At 37.8% G+C, this 21,232-nt stretch overlaps 1 protein-coding gene across 1 annotated transcript in view; it reads right to left on the bottom strand.

Annotated features, from left to right (window-relative positions):
• Window positions 1-1,200: 1,200 nt before the first annotated feature.
• The window catches only part of LOC138427956 (cytochrome P450 2C21-like), a 69,798-nt gene continuing 49,766 nt past the window's right edge, over window positions 1,201-21,232 (bottom strand). The window contains exons 8-9 of the mRNA XM_069568083.1: window positions 3,854-3,995; window positions 1,201-1,811 (exon numbers count right to left, since the gene is read on the bottom strand). Of these exons, the coding sequence (XP_069424184.1) occupies window positions 1,630-1,811; window positions 3,854-3,995 (324 nt within the window). The 3' untranslated portion in view covers window positions 1,201-1,629. The remainder of the gene's footprint in view (window positions 1,812-3,853; window positions 3,996-21,232) is intronic.

Below are 21,232 nucleotides of genomic sequence, written 5' to 3' on the forward strand. Positions count from 1 at the left end.
GACTCCAGTTTTGTTTTTGTTTGTTTGTTTGTTTGTTTTTTCCTCTGAGCACTCAGAACATTTCAAATTTTTTTTCTTTTTTTGGTTTCTAAATCTCCTACATAACATTTTATAGTCAGCCCTTCAGACTCTCAGCTCCTGATTTCAAATCAACAATCACTTCAGAGGTAAAATCACATCAAATAACAGGATTCCTAATATGGATTTCTCAAACCCTCTGCTTTCTTGTCCCCAGAAATCCTCACAACTTTGAACTCTCCTCCCTGCTGACAAATATATATGTACATAGGCATGTGTTTGTGTGTGTGTGTGTGTCTGGGATGAGCCAGACAGAGGAAGAAAATACAGACATAAATATAGTTTATATCAAGAAGTTTCTGGTCATAGCAATTATATATTATTTGTAGATGATAAAATTTCCCACTTGAAAAATCCATGAAAGGAAGCTAAAGTTACTAAATCTACCATAGAATTCAGTTCTTAGCGTATAAAAGGGTTCAGACAAATAGTCTTTCTATTAGAGTCATGGCAGAAAAGTAAATAGATACATACTTTTTAGGGTATTATTCTTCACTATTGATGAAAAAAATGCACATATATGTGCAGACACTTCACTGCTACCAAACTATCCCAAAGAAATAGTACAAGAATAATAAAAGATGTATGCAAGTAGGAGCATTTCTATATTAACAAAGGTTCAAAATTAATCTAAATATCCTTGAACACTATGATATTTTTTAAGATTATTATAGGCATGAAATATAGTATTATGAGATACATTTATTTAGATAGATTGTGAGAGTACCTGTTGCTAAAATCTAATGTCATCAAGAAGTCAGAGATATAATATAAATAATACGTACATACCCACAGAAACACACATGCATATTTCTGTGTGTGTTCAAATATAACCATAAATACATATTATTTTCCTTCTTTTTTGCCTTAATATGTCTGTATATCTGTAACTGGGTCTATGTGTGGGTCTGTGTTTAATAAGTAGGGGAAAAGAAAAAGGACAGCCTTGAAAATAACCAGCAAATGTAATTTTTATCTCATGTTATTCCCCCTAGCTGGAGCAATCTTCCTCTGCTTTCTTCCTGCATGTATGTATGTATGTGTGTGTGTATATATATATACACATATATATATGTATACATATATATATGTATACATATATAAAAACATATATATCACACATATAATTACACTTTAATGAACATTGAAAAAAACAGAAATTGTACATGCCAAACTGTCAAGAGATTACTCCCCAAAGGGATAATAGCAGTAAGAGATGAGTACATTATACACATATATTTTTTAACACATGTGATAATTTTCTACTAAATATGACATTTATAAGATACCTTTTCTCTGTAGATAAGTTACAGCTTAAGATCTCAGGATAGAATTACAAAACACATTTTATTGAAGACAAAACAGTGAGCTGTAGTTCATGAAGCAAAACTTGAACTGAATCTTAAAGAAAATCAGAAGAGACAGGGCTCAGGAATGTTACTACTGACATTAAGGGAGAGGTAGACCATAGCTAACAGCAAGGGCAAAGAGCACCAGCTTGTGTAGACAGAGCTGGAGAGGCTCGTCTGCGATCTGGCAGCGGCCTTTTCTTCAGACTGGAATGAAACAGACCTCGTAGAAGTGTGGTATAGAGCCCGACCCTTTCAGAAGTGGTGTAGTGTCAATGTTCTTCGGATCGACCAGAGGTTTCAAGGTAAATTGCTGTAAAATGCTGACCAGGAGTAAAAACAGCTCCATACGGGCCAGGCCTTCTCCAACACAAACTCTTTTTCCTAAAAATGAGACATAAATGAAATATCCATATAATTCTCATTTGACCTAGTGCACAGGGAGGTGTAGATAAATATGAAATGAAAGACTAGAGTAAACAAATAGATAAACTAAGGAAAATCAAATAATCAATGGCTTCTCCTATTTACACCAAAATCTGGTCTGCTTCATTCCTTCAGAACATATTTCTGTGTACATTCTATTTAATATAGTTTTTAAAATCTCTTCTGTACACCCATGTTGGAATTGCTTTCCTGAGGGTGGCCAGTGACATTTTTCTACACTCACACACACACACACAGATATACACAAACACAAAGACATATACACACAGAAACATATATACACACACTCGCTCATCCCAATTGACATGAGACACACTATGCATTCTCCATCTACCTCCAACCCAAGTCTCAACAACAGGTTTGATTCACTTCATTTGATTTCTAAAAATAATCTTTACCTTGCCATGTCCCTGCTTTAACACTATTTTAAGAGTTTACCACTATCAGGTATAAAAAAAATGTCACAAACTAGACACAAGTATTACTACATGTTCACCAAGCCTGGACACATAAGCTATTTCAAGTGCTAGGAATTTCCAGTCATTCCTGCAACTGAAATACTCGTCCCCTGAGCTCTGCTAGCTGAGATTCTCTACACCCTTCTAGATCCACCACAGGTGTCATTTATTCTACAAAATTTCTTTTATCTATTCAAGTGGATACAATTTACTCCCTCACTGGTATTCCACAAGACTTATTAATGCTTCTAGTACAGAATATTTCACATGAAATTGTAATTATTCCTCTGTCCCCACACACTGGAATATAAGCTCATAAGGTAAAGCCTTAGATCTTATAATGGTAGCACAGTGTCAGGACAAAAGCAATCCCACAAACCCTGTAAACTGAGCAGAAATCTTGAGCAGGCTCATTATGTAACAATGGACCCAAAATTCAGGAAGAAGGTAAGGAGATTAGCAGGTCTCTATGCGATGACCTCTGGGCATTGTTCATAGTCTGGGAATGTTTCTCCATCTTCCCAGATCCATTCTGTTTGTTTTTCTTTTGCACCTACTCTGTGTTTAAGAAGTTGATTTCTGTGGGATGCATAACCCCAGTAGTTATCTTCTTCACTGTGAGTAAACTCAGAGGATTGGACATTGAGAAGGTTAGAGTATGCCTTCCCTCAGTCCCAGCCTGTCAGGCCACAGTTCAGCAGGGGCTGTATTCTCCAACCTACAGACCCATCTCCTGCTGAGGCAGCCATTCTCTCTTTGCTAAAAATCTGCTTGAGTTTCAGCAACACCCTCCTTCTCCCGACCCCTTCGACATAGGATGGTAACATCGTCCTACTGATGCTAATCCCTGAGTACCTGACCACTCCTTGCCATTTCCCTTAATTGTGTCTGCACCTCTGAAAACAGTTTCTTCATTAAACTGTCTTAAGTATCCTACCTCTTTCTTTCAGGGACCCTGACAAATTAAAGGAAAATACTAAATATAAAATATTTCTTCCTGCAAGAACACTTCCTTTATCTTCCAACTACTCTGCCCTGGCCCTCAAAATGCAAGATTCAGGAGCTTCTCTATCTGGGAGCCCGCAGAAACACTTTGAAGAGTATTTTCTCTCTGGAGTATCCTTGCCTTTAACCTGCATTCCTCTTTCTTAGAGGAAGAATGCATCTGTTACTCACATTTGTATCTCTGGACATGAGTGAGCACGAGTCTACTACATATAAGGTACATAGACTACATCGAGTGAATTCACTTCATTGAGTGAATTGACTTCTCAGGGCAGGGGAGAAAAGTCACAGTGGAACTAGACATCTAGGAGGAGTTCTTAGAAGACTCAGTAGTGAGTAAGAGAGCAGAAGTCAGGAAATACAGCCTCCAATCAATGAGAAATTATCTGCACTTTGGGAATGGTGCCTCTGGCCTCATGCAAATGACAATTTGTCCAGCCCAGACTAGCCTCCATACAAAGCCCTTCCTTCTCTCATTTCAACACTGAAGTACAGACAAAAATGAAGCATGCTTGCCTGCTGAAAAAGCCATGAAGTAATCACTCTTCTTAAAGTTACCACTTTTATCCAGGAAGTGACCAGGATCAAACTTCTCTGGGTTGGGAAACTCCTTGTCATTATGCAGGACAGAAGTCAGAGATGGTAATATGGTTGTGCCCTGAGATAAAAAGAAACAGATTAACTGGATTTTAAAAATGGTCATGGAGCTCGAAAAAAAAAAAAAAAAAAAAAAAAACCTTGTCTAATCCTTTTCTCTTGTAGATGAGATGACTGAGGCACACACACACACACACACACAAAAATTGTTCTTTCCATGTCAGAGAACAAATTAATGACAAAGCCTGTGCTGTGCTTAGACCCTCAAGTCATGTCCGACTCTTTACAACCCCGTGGACTGTAGCCCACCAGGCTCCTCTGTCCATGGGGATTCTCCAGGCAAGAATACTGGAGTGCCATGCCCTCCTCCAGGGGATCTTTCCAACCCAGGAATCAAACCTACGTCTCCCTCATTGCAGGCAGATTCTTTCCTGTCTGAGCCACCAGGGAAGCCCAATGACCAAGACTAACAGATCTTAAATTCTATAATGCCAGTTCAGGGCACTGTTAAAACCTGACTCCAAGATAATCGTCTCCAGCTTGTAGCCTACCTACTGTGCTTGCTTTCCAGTAAATTAAAGGAGCTGCACTTTTCTTGATTAAAAAAAAAAGTCATTGGTTAAACTTGCAGATGTCACTTAAACTCTAGCTCTTTCTCTTTGGAATCAAATATGACATCTTCTTCAAAACTATATGAGTGGCCATATTTTTATAGCAATCAGAGCAGAAAAAGAAATAAAAGGAATCCAAATTGGAAAAGAAGAAGTAAAACTCTCACTGTTTGCAGATGACATGATCCTCTACATGGAAAACCCTAAAGACTCCACCAGAAAATTACTAGAGCTCATCAATGAATATAGTAAAGTTGCAGGATATAAAATCAACACACAGAAATCCCTCGCATTCCTATACACAAATAATGAGAAAGTAGAAAAAGAAATTAAGGAAACAATTCCATTCACCATTGCAATGAAAAGAATAAAATACTTAGGAATATATCAACCTAAAGAAACTAAAGACCTATATATAGAAAACTATAAAACACTGATGAAAGAAATCAAAGAGGACACTAATAGATGGAGAAATATACCATGTTCATGGATCAGAAGAATCAATATAGTGAAAATGAGTATACTACCCAAAGCAATTTACAAATTCAATGCAATCCCTATCAAGCTACCAGCCACATTTTTCACAGAACTAGAACAAATAATTTCAAGATTTGTATGGAAATACAAAACACCTCGAATAGCCAAAGCAATCTTGAGAAAGAAGAATGGAACTGGAGGAATCAACTTGCCTGACTTCAGGCTCTACTACAAAGCCACAGTCATCAAGACAGTATGGTACTGGCACAAAGACAGACATATAGATCAATGGAACAAAACAGAAAGCCCAGAGATAAATCCACACACATATGGACACCTTATCTTTGACAAAGGAGGCACGAATATACAATGGAGTAAAGACAATCTCTTTAACAAGTGGTGCTGGGAAAACTGGTCAACCACTTGTAAAAGAATGAAACTAGATCACTTTCTAACATCGCACACAAAAATAAACTCAAAATGGATTAAAGATCTAAATGTAAGATCAGAAACTATAAAACTCCTAGAGGAGAACATAGGCAAAACACTCTCTGACATAAATCACAGCAGGATCCTCTGTGACCCACCTCCCAGAATATTGGAAATAAAAGCAAAAATAAACAAATGGGACCTAATTAAAATTAAAAGCTTCTGCACAACAAAGGAAACTATAAGCAAGGTGAAAAGACAGCCTTCTGAATGGGAGAAAATAATAGCAAATGAAGCAACTGACAAACAACTAATCTCAAAAATATACAAGCAACTTATGCAGCTCAATTCCAGAAAAATCAATGACCCAATCAAAAAATGGGCCAAAGAACTAAATAGACATTTCTCCAAAGAAGACATACAGATGGCTAACAAACACATGAAAAGATGCTCAACATCACTCATGATTAGAGAAATGCAAATCAAAACCACAATGAGGTACCACTTCACACCAGTCAGAATGGCTGTGATCCAAAAATCTGCAAGCAATAAATGCTGGAGAGGGTGTGGAGAAAAGGGAACCCTCCTACACTGTTGGTGGGAATGCAAACTAGTACAGCCACTATGGAGAACAGTGTGGAGATTCCTTAAAAAATTGCAAATAGAACTACCTTATGACCCAGCAATCCCACTGCTGGGCATACACACCGAGGAAACCAGAAGTGAAAGAGACACATGTACCCCAATGTTCATCGCAGCACTGTTTATAATAGCCAGGACATGGAAACAACCTAGATGTCCATCAGCAGATGAATGGATAAGAAAGCTTTGGTACATATACACAATGGAGTATTACTCAGCCGTTAAAAAGAATTCATTTGAATCAGTTCTGATGAGATGGATGAAACTGGAGCCAATTATACAGAGTGAAGTAAGCCAGAAAGAAAAACACCAATACAGTATACTAACACATATATATGGAATTTAGGAAGATGGCAATGACGACCCTGTATGCAAGACAGCAAAAAAGACACAGATGTGTATAGCGGACTTTTGGACTCAGAGGGAGAGGGAGAGGGTGGGATGATTTGGGAGAATGGCATTCTAACATGTATACTATCATGTAAGAATTGAATCGCCAGTCTATGTCTGACGCAGGGTGCGGCATGCTTGGGGCTGGTGCATGGGGATGACCCAGAGAGATGTTATGGGGAGGGAGGTGGGAGGGGGGTTCATGTTTGGGAACACATGTAAGAATTAAAGATTTTAAAATTAAAAAAAAAATATATATATATATATAAACTGGAAAACAAAAAAAGAAAAACTATATGAGTGGCCATATTTTTGAAAACTATTTTCTTCTCCTACTAAGATGAGAAACTGGTAAGCATACCCTCCTCCTGCTATGTTTTTTCAATGTATTTGTTGAATATTCTTCCCGAAGTCGGATGGCATTTCTGGTTTCTTGTAAGGTTTTCCTAAACTCAAAGATACCATGTAACATGACGATTTAGAGTTTAGAGTTTAGTTTTTAGAATCAGTTGAACATTTTTCTCTGCTAAATCAATCTCCGTGACTATAGGGAAGTTTTTTGTTTGTCTTTTTTTTTTTAACATTTGCATGCCTCATTTTCATCACAAGTAAAATATAAACAGGGAATTCCTTGGTGGCTACGGTTTAATCTGTAGCTTAGGTTTAATCCCTGATTGGGGAACTGAGATCTCACAAGTGGCTCAGAATGCCAAAAAAAGCTAAAGTGACAACAACAACAAAATAAACGATAAATTTGCATTATTTTATTATAGAATGAGATAATATAAGAAATACTTTTTAAACAGAGGTTATTACCACAAGCTAAAATGCTCAATAAGTAGAAATTTTGCTATTGTTATGATAACAATGATTTTTTTTCACAATATCTTGGGATCATAATACTACAGAGACAAAATTCAAATTCAGATTCATCTGAATGCCTTCTGGTATACTGTATGGCCTTTCCAAATACATGATATACTTCCCACTCCAACACGTCATGAATTGAAAGGCGGACTGTCATTTCCATGTGGGCAAATAAATAAAAGAATCAAGATTGCCGGGAGAAACAAAAATAACCTCAGATACGCAGATGACAACACCCTTATGGCAGAAAGTGAAGAGGAACTAAAGAGCCGCTTGATGAAAGTGAAAGGTGAAAAAATTGACTTAAAATTCAACATTCAAAAAACTAAAGTCAGGGCATCCAGTTCCATCACTTCATGGCAAATAGATGGGGAAACAACGGAAACATGACAGACTTTATTTTCTTGGGCTCAAAAATCACTGCAGATGGTGACTGCAGCCATGAAATTAAAAGATGCTTAGTCCTTGGAAGAAAACCTAGACAACATATTAAAAAGCAGAGACATTACTTTGCTGACAAAGTTCCATCTAGTTAAACCTATGGTTTTCCCATAGTCACATATAGAGTTGGACCATAAAGAACGTTGAGCACCAAAGAATTGATGCCTTTGAACTGTGGTGTTGGAGAAGACTTTTGAGGGTCCCTTAGACTGCAAGGAGATCAAACCAGTCAATCCTGAAGGAAATCAGTCCTGAAAGTTCATTGGAAGGACTGATGTTAAAGCTCCACTACTTTGGCCACCTAATGCAAAGAACTGACTCATTCGAAAAGACCCTGATGATGGGAAAGACTGAAGGCAGGAGGAGAAGGGGACCACCGAGGGTGAGATGATTGGATGGCATCACCAACTCAATGGACATGAGTTTGAGCAAGCTCCAGGAGATGGTGATGGACAGGCAGGGCTGGTGTGCTGCAGTCCATGAGGTCTCAAAGAGTTGGTCATGAATGAGTAACTGAACTGACTGAAATAAAGGAGAAACTGAAGTTTCAGTCTTTCCTGAACCTCTTCGTTATGACACAGCAACTCTTGTGATTCATTTCCTGACCTGGGTGGGCTTAGAGATATGCCCTGAGCATGAAGTACAGGAAGATAGTATGGCCACAGTACAAAGGCTTTCATATAAAGTTAATTAGTGGCAAAAAATTTATCCTGGATAATGGGACCATCTGTTGCTGTTTAGTTGCTAAGTTGTGTCTGACTCTTTGTGACCTGGAGGACTATAGCCTGCCAGACCACTCTGTCCATGAGATTTCCCAGGCAAGAATACTGGAGTGGCTTGCCATGTCCTTCTCCAGGGATCTTCCCATCTGAGGAAGATGGGACCATCTACTTCAAGGTATAACAGAGTAACTGCTTTTGAGTTGCCCTCACAAACGTGAAATATACATAAATACAGAGAGGAGGACTTCCCTGGTGGTCCAGTAGTGAAGAATCTGCCTGCCACAGGACATGGGTTTGATCCCTGGTCCGGGAACATCCCACATGCCTCGGGGCAACAAAGTCCGTGCACTACAACTACTGAGCCCACATGCTCTACAGCCTGCATGCTGCAACAAGACAAACCATTGCAATGAGAAGTCCAGGCACTGCACTAGAGACTAGCTTGTACTCACTGCAACTAGCAAAAACCCACATGCAGCAATGAAGACCCAGTGCAGCCAAATTAGATAATACTTTCTGAAGTCTACGGGGGAAAAAAAACACAAAGTAACAGCTTTCCAGCATTGAACAAGAAGCAATCCAGGATTGTGATACTTTAATAAAGAGGAATTGGTAGGCCCTATATTTACTCCTAATATACTTCTGAAAACATTTTCCTCCTAGAGTGCAGGGAGGTGGCAGCCAAGCAAAGCGGGACCCTTTCTGAGCTAAGGAGACAGAGATCAAAACCTGATGCCTACAACTCATGAGGAAGGACACAAGTCAGGAAGAATCTATAAACAAGGAAGATCTCAAAAGTATATGAGACTATTCTCTGTACTTTCATGTCTGTGGGTTGGGCAGCTTCAGGACCCCAATTAGAGTATGACTCCTGGGGAGGTGAGAACTGAAGGTGGATACCAGATACTGTACAGTGATAGAGAAGTTAAGGTTCCAACCCAGTGAGAGTGGAAAGAACTTTCCTGGCAACTCAGGTTTTCTGTCATGATTGATCCCCCAAATTCTAAGTTGTTGGATTAGTGAACCCACCCTGGACTAAGGGTCATACCCTAAGATTAAATCAAAAATTGAAATTAAATCACAATGACAAACAATTATAGTAAGCTTAAGAGACTAAAGGACATCTGTCAGTAATTTAGCTGCCTATCAAAATAAAATTCAGTGCCCTTTAAAGAAAGGGTAATCCAGACTCCCCATAAGACATCATTCAAAATGTTCTCTATACAACAGAAAATTTAAAATAAATGTGAAATGAAGGAAATGTGACCCAAATTTGAAGGAAAAAGAGCCAATAGAAGTAGAACCCATATTATCCTAGATATTAGAATTATCTAAGAACTACACAAGAACTACAAACCATCTATCATAAGTATCTCCAAGTTCTTAAAGGAATAATTAATAACAAAAAAAGAACAAATAAGAAATCTCAACAGAGATTTAAAACTGTAAAAATAGAAATTTTAGAAATGAAATTTTTACTGGATTGAATTAAAAACATTAGAGACTGCAAAAGAAAAGGTTAGTGAATTTAGAGACATATCAATAGAGTAACAGCTGAGAAGCCCCTACTGGAAGAACTTTCCAACAGACAGTAATTATAAACTATGAAATACACACAAACACACACATTCTGCAAGGTAGCCAAAAGCATGAAGATACTGACGTGTAGAAAACATATGAGGAGAGAAAAAGATACTGGGTGAGTTTTCCATTTTAAAGATGTTATCATGAGGACAGGTCTCAGACAACAAAATATTGAGTGACTACAACATGGCCATAAGCCAAGTCTCACTGCTTTAAAGAATTAATGACAACATTCAGCTGTACCTACTGCACAGAAATGAAAAAAAGGGGGTGGGGGGGCGGGGAGGTAATACCATAAAAGAAAGAGCCAGAGAAGACGAACCTTAAATTCCCTATATGAAATATCCCAAATCTCTGACAACCCTATAAGCCTTGAATTACATGTGGAATAAATTCCAGATAAGTACCCTAAAGTTGAAAAAAAAACTAAATTATAAAACTCAGAACTTTGAGTTGAGAACAACATAGTTAACCACATGCTAAAACAAGCAAATGAACAAAGCTTGATGTTCCTCAAAGGACATAAATGAATCAAGAGTCCCTATGATATATCATTAAAAATAGGTAGGACAAAATCCAAAATAATTAGGCACACATACATACAAACACACACACCCCAAGAAAATGTGACCCATACACAAGATAAAAAGAACAACAGTAACACTAAGATAATGATAGTGATAATGGAATAAACAGATAAGAATTTTGAATCAGAGTCAAAATTTGAATTTATAATCATAACTATTATATTCAAGGAAATGAATTAATGAATTAACATTAAGTAAAATGTTAATGAATGAATGATCAAAATATAAATTGTAAAGAGAACCCAAATGGAAATTCCAAAACTAAAATTTATGGTTGATTATATTAATTATTAAATAGGCTTTACAATAGTTTGAAAGAAAAAGTGGTGAAATAGAAGATAAATAAAACTTTTTTCAGTCTGGAGAAAAAGAAAAAATTGAAAACAAATAAGCAACCAGAACCTAAGGAACCTTTTCAACAACACCATAAGGAGATTGGAGTACTAAAAAAAGAAAAGAAAAGAAAGAAAATAAGTAAGAGAGGATGGGCAAAAAAAAAAAATGAGAAAATAATGAAGAAAATGTAGACATCTACAATGTAGACAAATAGAATAAGTAAAAACAAAACCAGACTTAAACATAAATATATTATAGTTAAAATATAGTCAAATACACAGAGAAAACTTGAAGGCAGTCAAAGAAAAATGGCCCATTACCTACACAAGAACAAGAATTCAAATGACTGCTGACTACTTATCAGTAAAACTACATTCCAGAAAATAATAAAATGATAAAACTCCTAGAGGAGGACATAGGCAAAACACTCTCCAACATACATCACAGCAGGATCCTCTATGACCCACCTCCCAGAATACTGGAAATAAAAGCAAAAATAAACAAATGCGACCTAATTAAAATTAAAAGCTTCTGCACAGCAAAGGAAACTATAAGCAAGGTGAAAAGACAGCCTTCAGAATGGGAGAAAATAATAGCAAATGAAGAAACTGACAAACAACTAATCTCAAAAATATACAAGCAACTCCTGAAGCTCAACTCCAGAAAAATAAACGACCCAATCAAAAAATGGGCCAAAGCTAAACAGACATTTCTCCAAAGAAGACATACAGGTGGCTAACAAACACATGAAAAGATGCTCAACATCACTCATTATCAGAGAAATGCAAATCAAAACCACAATGAGGTATCATTGCATGCCGGTCAGAATGGCTGTGATCCAAAATTCTACAAGCAATAAATGGTGGAGAGGGTGTGGAGAAAAGGGAACCCTCTTACCCTGTTGGTGGGAAGGCAAGCTAGTACAGCCACTATGGAGAACAGTGTGGAGATTCCTTCAAAAACTGGAAATAGAACTGCCTTATGAACCAGCAGTCCCACTGCTCGTCATACACACCGAGGAAACCAGAATCGAAAGAGACACGTGTACCCCAAAGTTCATCGCAGCACTGTTCATAACATGGAACCAACCTAGATGTCCATCAGTAGATGGATGGATAAGAAAGCTGTGGTACATATACACAATGGAGTATTCAGTTCAGTTCAGTCGCTCAGTCTTGTCCGACTCTTTGCAACCCCATGAATCGCAGCACACCAGGCCTCCCTGTCCATCACCAACTCCCGGAGTTACTCAGACTCACGTCCATCGAGTTAGTGATGCCATCAAGCCATCTCATCCTCTGTCGTCCCCTTCTCTTCCTGCCCCCAATCCCTCCCAGCATCAAAGTCTTTTCCAATGAGTCAACCCTTCTCATGAAGTGGCCAAAGTACTGGAGTTTCAGCTTCAGCATCATTCCTTCCAAAGAAATCCCAGGGCTGATCTCCTTCAGAATGGACTGGTTGGATCTCCTTGCAGTCCAAGGGACTCTCAAGAGTCTTCCCCAACACCACAGTTCAAAAGCATCAATTCTTCGGTGCTCAGCCTTCTTCACAGTCCAACTCTCACATCCATACATGACCACAGGAAAAACCATAGCCTTGACTAGACAGACTTTACTCAGCCATTAAAAAGAGTACATTTGAATCAGTTCTTATGATGTGGATGAAACTGGAGCCAATTATACAGAGTGAAGTAAGCCAGAAAGAAAAACACCAATACGGTATACTAATGCATATATATGGAATTTAGAAAGATGGTAATGATAACCCTGTATGCCACACAGCAAAATGGACACACATGTATAGAACAGTCTTTTGGACTCTGTGGGAGAGGGAGAGGGTGGGTTGATTTGGGAGAATGGCATTGAAACATGTATAATATCATATAAGAAACGAATCACCAGTCTAGGCTTGATGCAGCATACAGGATGCTTGGGGCTAGTGCACTCAGATAACCCAGAGGGATGATATGGGGAGGGAGGTGGGAGGGGGATTCAGGATTGGGAACACGTGTACATCCGTGGTGGATTCATATTGATGTATGGCAAAACCAATACAATATTGTAAAGTAATTAGCCTCCAATTAAAATAAATAGATTTACATTTTAAAAAAAATGAAAAGAAAATAATAAAATGAAATATTCAAAGTGCTAAAGAGAAAAAATTTATACTCGATTAACACAGTAATCTGTATCCAGATATCCACCTGTTGTAAACAAAATTTTATTGGAATACATCCCTGCCTATTTCTTAAAGTATTATCTATGGTTACCTTTATTCTACAATGGCAAGTTGAGACCACATGGTCCACAAAATCTGTATCACTACTTGGCCTCTTAAAGAGATGTTTGCAACCCTGTTTAGGGTACTAATTGTAACACTAATGGTTATACATACATATATATACATATTATACATGTGATAACTTTGGTATAAAGGAAGAGCAACAGGTTAAATAGTCATATACGATTGCAGTGTTCTTTTATTCTTTAATTTAAAGTTTAATTTTAATAAGATTGTAAAAATTTAAGAATATATATTGTAATCTCAAGACAAATCATTTAAAAAATAGTTCAATGACAATAGATATTTACAATCCTGAAAAATAAATCTACTAATCCAGAGGAAGGCAGGAAATGAGAAGCAGAGAGATACAAAAAAAGAGGGACAAACAAACAAAAAACTATTATTTAAAAATACAGTTATTCCCAAGAGAAGAGAGTAACGAAGGAAGAGTAGAATTATGAACTTGGTGGATAAGCAGGACACAAATGATGAATCTGCAAATATAAACCCACCATATCAGTAATTATATTAAATTGCAATAAACTAAACACTCCAATTTTAAAAGTAGAATGCACTTAATAGACATATAAGGACAATCAATCCAAAAGCAATAGAACACATTCCCCTCAAGCACACATGAAACATTATCCAGAATAGATCATCTGTTATGGCACAAAACAAGTATTAAGAAGTTTTAGAAGACTGAAATCATATCAAGTATATTTCCAAACAAAATGTTAAAAATTGAGAAATCAATTATAAGAAAACTGGAAAATTCACAGAGATGTGGATATTAAACAATATGCTATTGAACAATCAAAGGATCAAAGAATAAATCAAAAGAGAATCAAAAAGTACCTTGAGACAAAAAAAAAAAAGGTAAACATGGCATACGAAAACTTGTGAGGTCAGGAAAAGCAATTCTAAGAGAAAAGTTCAGTGATAAATGCCGACATTAAGAAATGAGAATGATATCAAACAAGCAACCTAACTTGACACCTAAAGAATTAGAAAAAGAAGAAAAAACAAAGCTCAAAGTCAGCAGAAGGAAGGAAATAGAAATAATAAAGTAAATAAAAGAAACAGAGACCAATAAGAAAAAGAGAGAGAGAGAGAGAGAGAGAGACTAAGAGCTGGCTTTTTAAAGCCATAAACAAAACTAACAAACCTTTAGCTAGACTTACCAAGAAAAGAAGAAATAAGACTAAAATAAACAGAAATAAGAGGAAACATTACAACTGATACCAGACAAATACACAGAATCATACCAAAGTATTAATATAATGAACCATACTGGAACAAATTGGAAAACATAGAAAAAATAGATTCTTAGAAACCTACAACCTATCAAGAAAGAATCATGAAGAATTAGAAATCTGAATACATGAATCATGAGTAAGGAGATTGAACTGGCAATCATACACTCCCAAAACACAAAGTGCAGGATGAGACAGTTTCACTGATTAATTCTACAAATATATAAAGAGAAATGAATACCAATTCTCAAACTCTTCCAAAAATAGAAGAGGAAAGGCCACTTCCAAACTAACTTTGAAAAGCCAACATTACCCTTCTAAACCAAAAAGAATATTATGTGAAATGAAAATTATAGGCCAATATCCTTGATATTTGGTCCCATCATTGCATGGCTAATCAGTTCAGTTCACTTCAGTCGCTCAGTCATGTCCGACTCTTTGCGACCCCATGAATCGCCGTGAATGGCCTCCCTGTTCATCACCATCTCCTGGGGTTCACTCAGACTCATGTCCATCGAGTCCGTGATGCCATCCAGCCATCTCATCCTCTGTCGTCCTTTTCTCCTACTGCCCCCAATCCCTCCAGCATCAGAGTCTTTTCCAATGACTCAACTCTTCTCATGAGGTGGCCAAAGTACTGGAGTTTTAGCTTTAGCATCATTCCTTCCAAAGAAATCCCAGGGGTTGATCTCCTTCAGAATGGACTGGTTGGATCTCCCTGCAGTCCAAGGGACTCTCAAGAGTCTTCTCCAACACCACAGTTCAAAAGCATCAATTCTTTGGCACTCAGCCTTCTTCACAGTCCAGCTCTCACATCCATACATGACCACAGGAAAAACCATAGCCTTGACTAGATGGACCTTAGTCAGAAAAGTAATGTCTCTGCTTTTGAATATGCTATCTAGGTTGGTCATAACTTTTGTTCCAAGGAGTAAGCTTCTTTTAATTTCATGGCTGAAGTCACCATCTGCAGTGATTTTGGAGCCCAAAAAAATAAAGTCTGACACTGTTTCCACTGTTTCCCCATCTATTTCCCATGAAGTGATGGGACCGGATGCCATGATCTTCGTTTTGTGAGTGTTGAGCTTTAAGCCAACTTTTTCACTCTCCTCTTTCACTTTCATCAAGAGGCTTTTTAGTTCCTCTTCACTTTCTGCCATAAGGGTGGTGTCATCTGCATACCTAAGGTTATTGATATTTCTCCTGGCAATCTTGATTCCAGCTTGTGTTTCTTCCAGTCCAGCGCTTCTCATGATGTACGCTGCATATAAGTTAAATAAGCAGGATGACAATATACAGCCTTGACGGACTCCTTTTCCTATTTGGAACCAGTCTGTTGGTCCATGTCCAGTTCTAACTGTTGCTTCCTGACCTGCATAAGATTTCTCAAGAGGTAGGTTAGGTGGTCTCGTATTCCCACCTCTTTCAGAATTTTCCACAGTTTATGGTGAATCACACAGTCAAAGGCTTTGGCATAGTCAAGAAAGCAGAAATAGATGTTTTTCTGGAACTCTCTTGCTTTTTCCATCATCCAGCAGATGTTGGCAATGTGATCTCTGGTTCCTCTGCCTTTTCTAAAACCAGCTTGAACATCAGGGAGTTCACAGTTCATGTATTGCTGAAGCCTGGCTTGGAGAATTTTGAGCATTACTTTACTAGCATGTGAGATGAGTGCAATAGTGCAGTAGTTTGAGCATTCTTTGGCATTGCCGTTCTTTGGGATTAGAATGAAAACTGACCTTTTCCAGTTCTGTGGCCACTGCTGAGTTTTCCAATTTTGCTGGCATATTGAGTGCAGCACTTTCATGGCATCATTTTTCAGAATTTGAAATAGCTCAACTGGAATTCTGTCACCTCTACTAGCTTTGTTCGTAGTGATGCTTTCTAAGGCCCACTTGACTTCACATTCCAGGATATCTGGCTCTAGATGAGTGATCACATCATCATGATTATCTGGGTCACGAAGATCTTTTTTGTACAGTTCTTCTGTGTATTCTTGCCACCTCTTCTTAATATCTTCTGCTTCCGTTAGGTCCATATCATTTCTGTCCTTTATCGAGCCCATCTTTGCATGAAATGTTCCCTTGGTATCTCTAATTTTCTTGAAGAGATCTCTAGTCTTTCCCATCCTGTTGTTTTCCTCGATTTCTTTGTATTGATCGCTGAAGAAGACTTTCTTATCTCTTCTTGCTATTCTTTGGAACTCTGCATTCAGATGCTTATATCTTTCCTTTTCTCCTTTGCTTTTTGCCTCTCTCCTTTTCACAGCTATTTGTAAGGCCTCCTCAGTCAGCCATTTTGCTTTTTTGCATTTCTTTTCCATGGGAATGGTCTTGATCCCTGTCTCCTGTACAATGTCACAAACCTCATTGCATAGTTCATCAGGCACTCTATCTATCAGATCTAGGTCCTTAAATCTATTTCTCACTTCCACTGTATAATCATAAGGGATTTGATTTAGGTTATACCTGAATGGTCTAGCGATTTTCCCTACTTTCTTCAATTTAAGTCTGAATTTGGTAATAAGGAGTTCATGATCTGAGCCACAGTCAGCTCCTGGTCTTGTTTTTGTTGACTGTCTAGAGCTTCTCCATCTTTGGCTGCAAAGAATATAATCAATCTAATTTTGGTGTTGACCATCAGGTGATGTCCATGTGTAGAGTTTTCTCTTGTGTTGTTGGAAGAGGGTGTTTGCTATGACCAGTGCATTTTCTTGGCAAAACTCTATTAGTATTTGCCCTGCTCCATTCCGCATTCCAAGGCCAAATTTGCCTGTTACTCCAGGTGTTTCTTGACTTCCTACTTTTGCATTCCAGTCCCCTATAATGAAAAGGACATCTTTTTTGGGTGTTAGTTCTAAAAGGTCTTGTAGGTCTTCATAGAACCGTTCAACTTCAGCTTCTTCAGCATTACTGGTTGGGGCATAGACTTGGATAACTGTGATACTGAATGGTTTTCCTTGGAGACGAACAGAGATCATTCTGTCGTTTTTGAGATTGCATCCAAGTACTGCATTTCGGACTCCTTTGTTGAAAACTCCATGAACAGCATGAAAAGGCAAAATGATAGGATACCAAAAGAGGAACTCCCCAGGTCATTAGGTGCCCAATATGCTACTGGAGATCAGTGGAGAAATAACTCCAGAAAGAATGAAGGAATGGAGCCAAAACAAAAACAATACCCAGTTGTGGATGTGTCTGGTGATAGAAGCAAGATCCGATGCTGTAAAGAGTGATATTGCATAGGAACCTGGAATGTCAGGTCCATGAATCAAGGCAAATTGAAAGTGGTCAAACAAGAGATGGCAAGGGTGAACGTCGACATTCTAGGAATCAGCGAACTAAAATGGACTGGAATGGGTGAATTCAATTCAGATAACTACTGCATGGCTAATAGAAGGGGGAATAGTGGAAAGAGTGACAGATTTTGTTTTCTTGGGCTCCAAAGTAACTCACTGCAGACAGTGACCACAGCCATGAAATTAAAGATCACTTGCTCCTTGGAAGAAAAGCTACGATAAACCTAGACAGCACATTAAAGAGCAGAGACATCACGTGGCCAACAAAGTCCGTACAGTCAAAGCTATGGTTTTTCCAGTTAATTATGTATGGATATGAGAGATGGACCATAAAGAAGGCTGAGTGCCAAAAAAAATTGATGCTTCCGAATTGTGCTGCCGGAGAAGACTCTTGAAGAGTCCCTTGGACTGCAAGATCAAACCTATCAATCCTAAAGGAAGTCAGCCTTGAATATTCCTTGGAGAACTGATGTTGAAGCTGAAGCTCCAATACTTTGACCACGTGATTTGAAGAACCAACTCATTGGAAAAGAAACTGATGCTTGGAAAAACTGAAGGCAAAAGGAGAAGAGGGCAGCAAAGAATGAAATAGTTAGTATCACCACCTTAATGGACATGAATTTGAGCAAATTATGGGAGATGGTGAAAGTCAAGGAAGAGTGACTTACTGCAGTCCATGGGGATAAAGAGTCAGACACGACTTAAGGACTGAAAAACAACAACAATCCTTGATAAACATAGATGCAAAAATCCTCAACAAAATATTAGCAAACTGAATTGACGAATACAATAACAGGTGGATTTATGAGCAAGCTGGATTTATTCCAGGGATGCAAGGATGGTTCAACATGTGTAAATCAACTGGTGTGATAGAACTCATTAACAAAATGAGGAATAAAAATCATAGAATCCTCTAGTTGATTCAGGAAAAAAAAGCATTTGATGAAATTCAACATTCATTTATCATAAAAATTCTCAACAAAGCGGTATAGAGGGAAGGTACCTCAACCTAATACAAGCTATATATGACAACCCAACAGTCAATATGATACTCAATAGTGAAAAGGTGAAAACTTTTCCATTAAGATCAGTAAGACAGAATCACCACTTATACTGAACAGAGGGGTCAGGGTTTGGGAAATTTTTTCTTTTTTCTTTCTTTTTTTTTTTTACTTTACAATATTGTATTGCTTTTGCCATACATCGACATGAATCCAACATGGGTATACACGTGTTCCCCATTCTGAACTGCCCTCCAACCTCCTTCCCCATACCATCCCTCTGGGTCATCCCAGTGCACCAACTTAGAGCATCCTGTATCATGCATCAAACCTGGACTGGTGATTCATTTCACATATGATATTATACATGTTTCAATGCCATTCTCCCAAATCATCCCACCTTCACCCTCTCCCACACAGTCCGTAATACTGTTCTATATATCTGTGTCTCTTTTCCTATCTCACATAGAGTATTATCGTTATCATCTTTCTAAATTCCACATATATGCGTTAGTATACTGTATTGGTGTTTTCCATTCTGGCTTACTTCACTCTGTATAATCGGCTCCAGTTTCATCCACCTCATTAGGACAGATTCAAATGTATTCTTTCTAATGGCTGAATAACACACCATTCTGTATATGTACCACAGCTTTCTTATCTATTCGTCTGATGATGGACATCTAGGTTGCTTCCATGTCCTGGCTATTATAAACAGTGCTGTGATGAACATTGGGGTGCATGTGTCTTTTTCAATTCTGGTTTCCACAGTGTGTATGCTCAGCAGTGGGATTGAGGGGTCATATGGCAGTTCTATTTCCAGTTTTTGAAGGAATCTCCACACTGTTCTCCATAGTGGCTGTACTAGCTTGCCTTCCCACCATCAGGATAAGAGGGTTTCCTTTTCTCCACACCCTCTCCACCATTTATCGCTTGTAGACTTTAGGATCGCAGCCATTCTGACTGGCGTGAAATGATACCTCATTGTGGTCTTGATTTGCATTTCTCTGATAATGAGTGATGTTGAGCATCTTTTCATGTGGTTGTTAGCTATCTGTATGTCTTCTTTGGAGAAATGTCTGTTTAGGTCTTTGGCCCATTTTATGATTGGGTCGTTTATTTTTCTGGAGTTGAGCTGCAGGAGTTGCTTGCATATTTTTGAGATTAGTTGTTTGTCAGTTTCTTCACTTGCTATTTTTTTCTCCCATTCTGAAGGCTGTCTTTTCACCTTGCTTATAGTTTCCTTTGCTGTGCAGAAGCTTTTAATTTTAATTAGGTCACATTTGTTTATTTTTGCTTTTATTTCCAGTATTCTGGGAGGTGGGTCCTAGAAGATCCTACTGTGATTTATGTTGGAGAGTGTTTTCCTATGTTTTTCTCTAGGAGTTTTATAGTTTCAGGTCTTATGTTTAGATCTTTAATCCATTTTGAGTTTATTTTTGTGTATGGTGTTAGAAAGTGTTCTAGTTTCATTCTTTTACAAGTGGTTGACCAGTTTTCCCAGCACCACTTGTTAAAGACATTGTCTTTTCTCCATTGTATATTCTTGCCTCCATTGTCAAATATAAGGTATCCATAGGTGCGTGGATTTATCCCTGGGCTTTCTATTTTGTTCCATTGATCCATATTTCTGTCTTTGTGCCAGTACCACACTGTCCTGATGACTGTAGGCTTGTAGTAGAGCCTGAAGTCAGGCAGGGGGATTCCTCTAGTTACATTCTTCTCTCTCAAGATTGCTTTTGCTATTCGAGATTTTTTGTATTTCCATACAAATTGTGAAATTATTTGTTCTAGCTCTGTGAAAAATACCGTTGGTAGCTTGAAAAGAATTGCACTGAATCTATAGATTGCTTTGGGTAGTATACTCATTTTCATATATTGATTCTTCCAATCCATGAACACGGTATATTTCTCTATTAGTGTCCTCTTTGATTTCTTTCACCAGTGTTTTATAATTTTCTATATTTAAGTCTTTAATTTCTTTAGGTACATATATTTTAAGTATTTTATTCTTTTCTTTGCAATGGTGAATGGAACTGTTCCCTTACTTTCTCCCTCTATTTTCTCATTATTAGTGTGTAGGAATAATGCAATGGATTTCTGTGTGTTGATTTTAGATCCTGCAACTTTACTATATTCGTTGATTAGCTCTAGCAAATTTCCGGTGGAGTCTTTAGGGTTTTCTATGTAGATGATCATATCATCTGCAAACAGTGAGAGTTTTGCTTCTTCTTTTCCAATTTGGATTCCTTTTATTTCTTTTTCTGCTCTGATTGCTGTGGCCAAAACTTCCAGAACTATGTTGAAAATCAGTGATGAAAGTGAGCACCCTTGTCTTGTTCCTTACTTTAGGGGAAATGCTTTCAATTTTTCA

Source organism: Ovis canadensis, chromosome 22, assembly GCF_042477335.2.
Source record: "Ovis canadensis isolate MfBH-ARS-UI-01 breed Bighorn chromosome 22, ARS-UI_OviCan_v2, whole genome shotgun sequence".
NCBI classification, from domain to species: domain Eukaryota; kingdom Metazoa; phylum Chordata; class Mammalia; order Artiodactyla; family Bovidae; genus Ovis; species Ovis canadensis.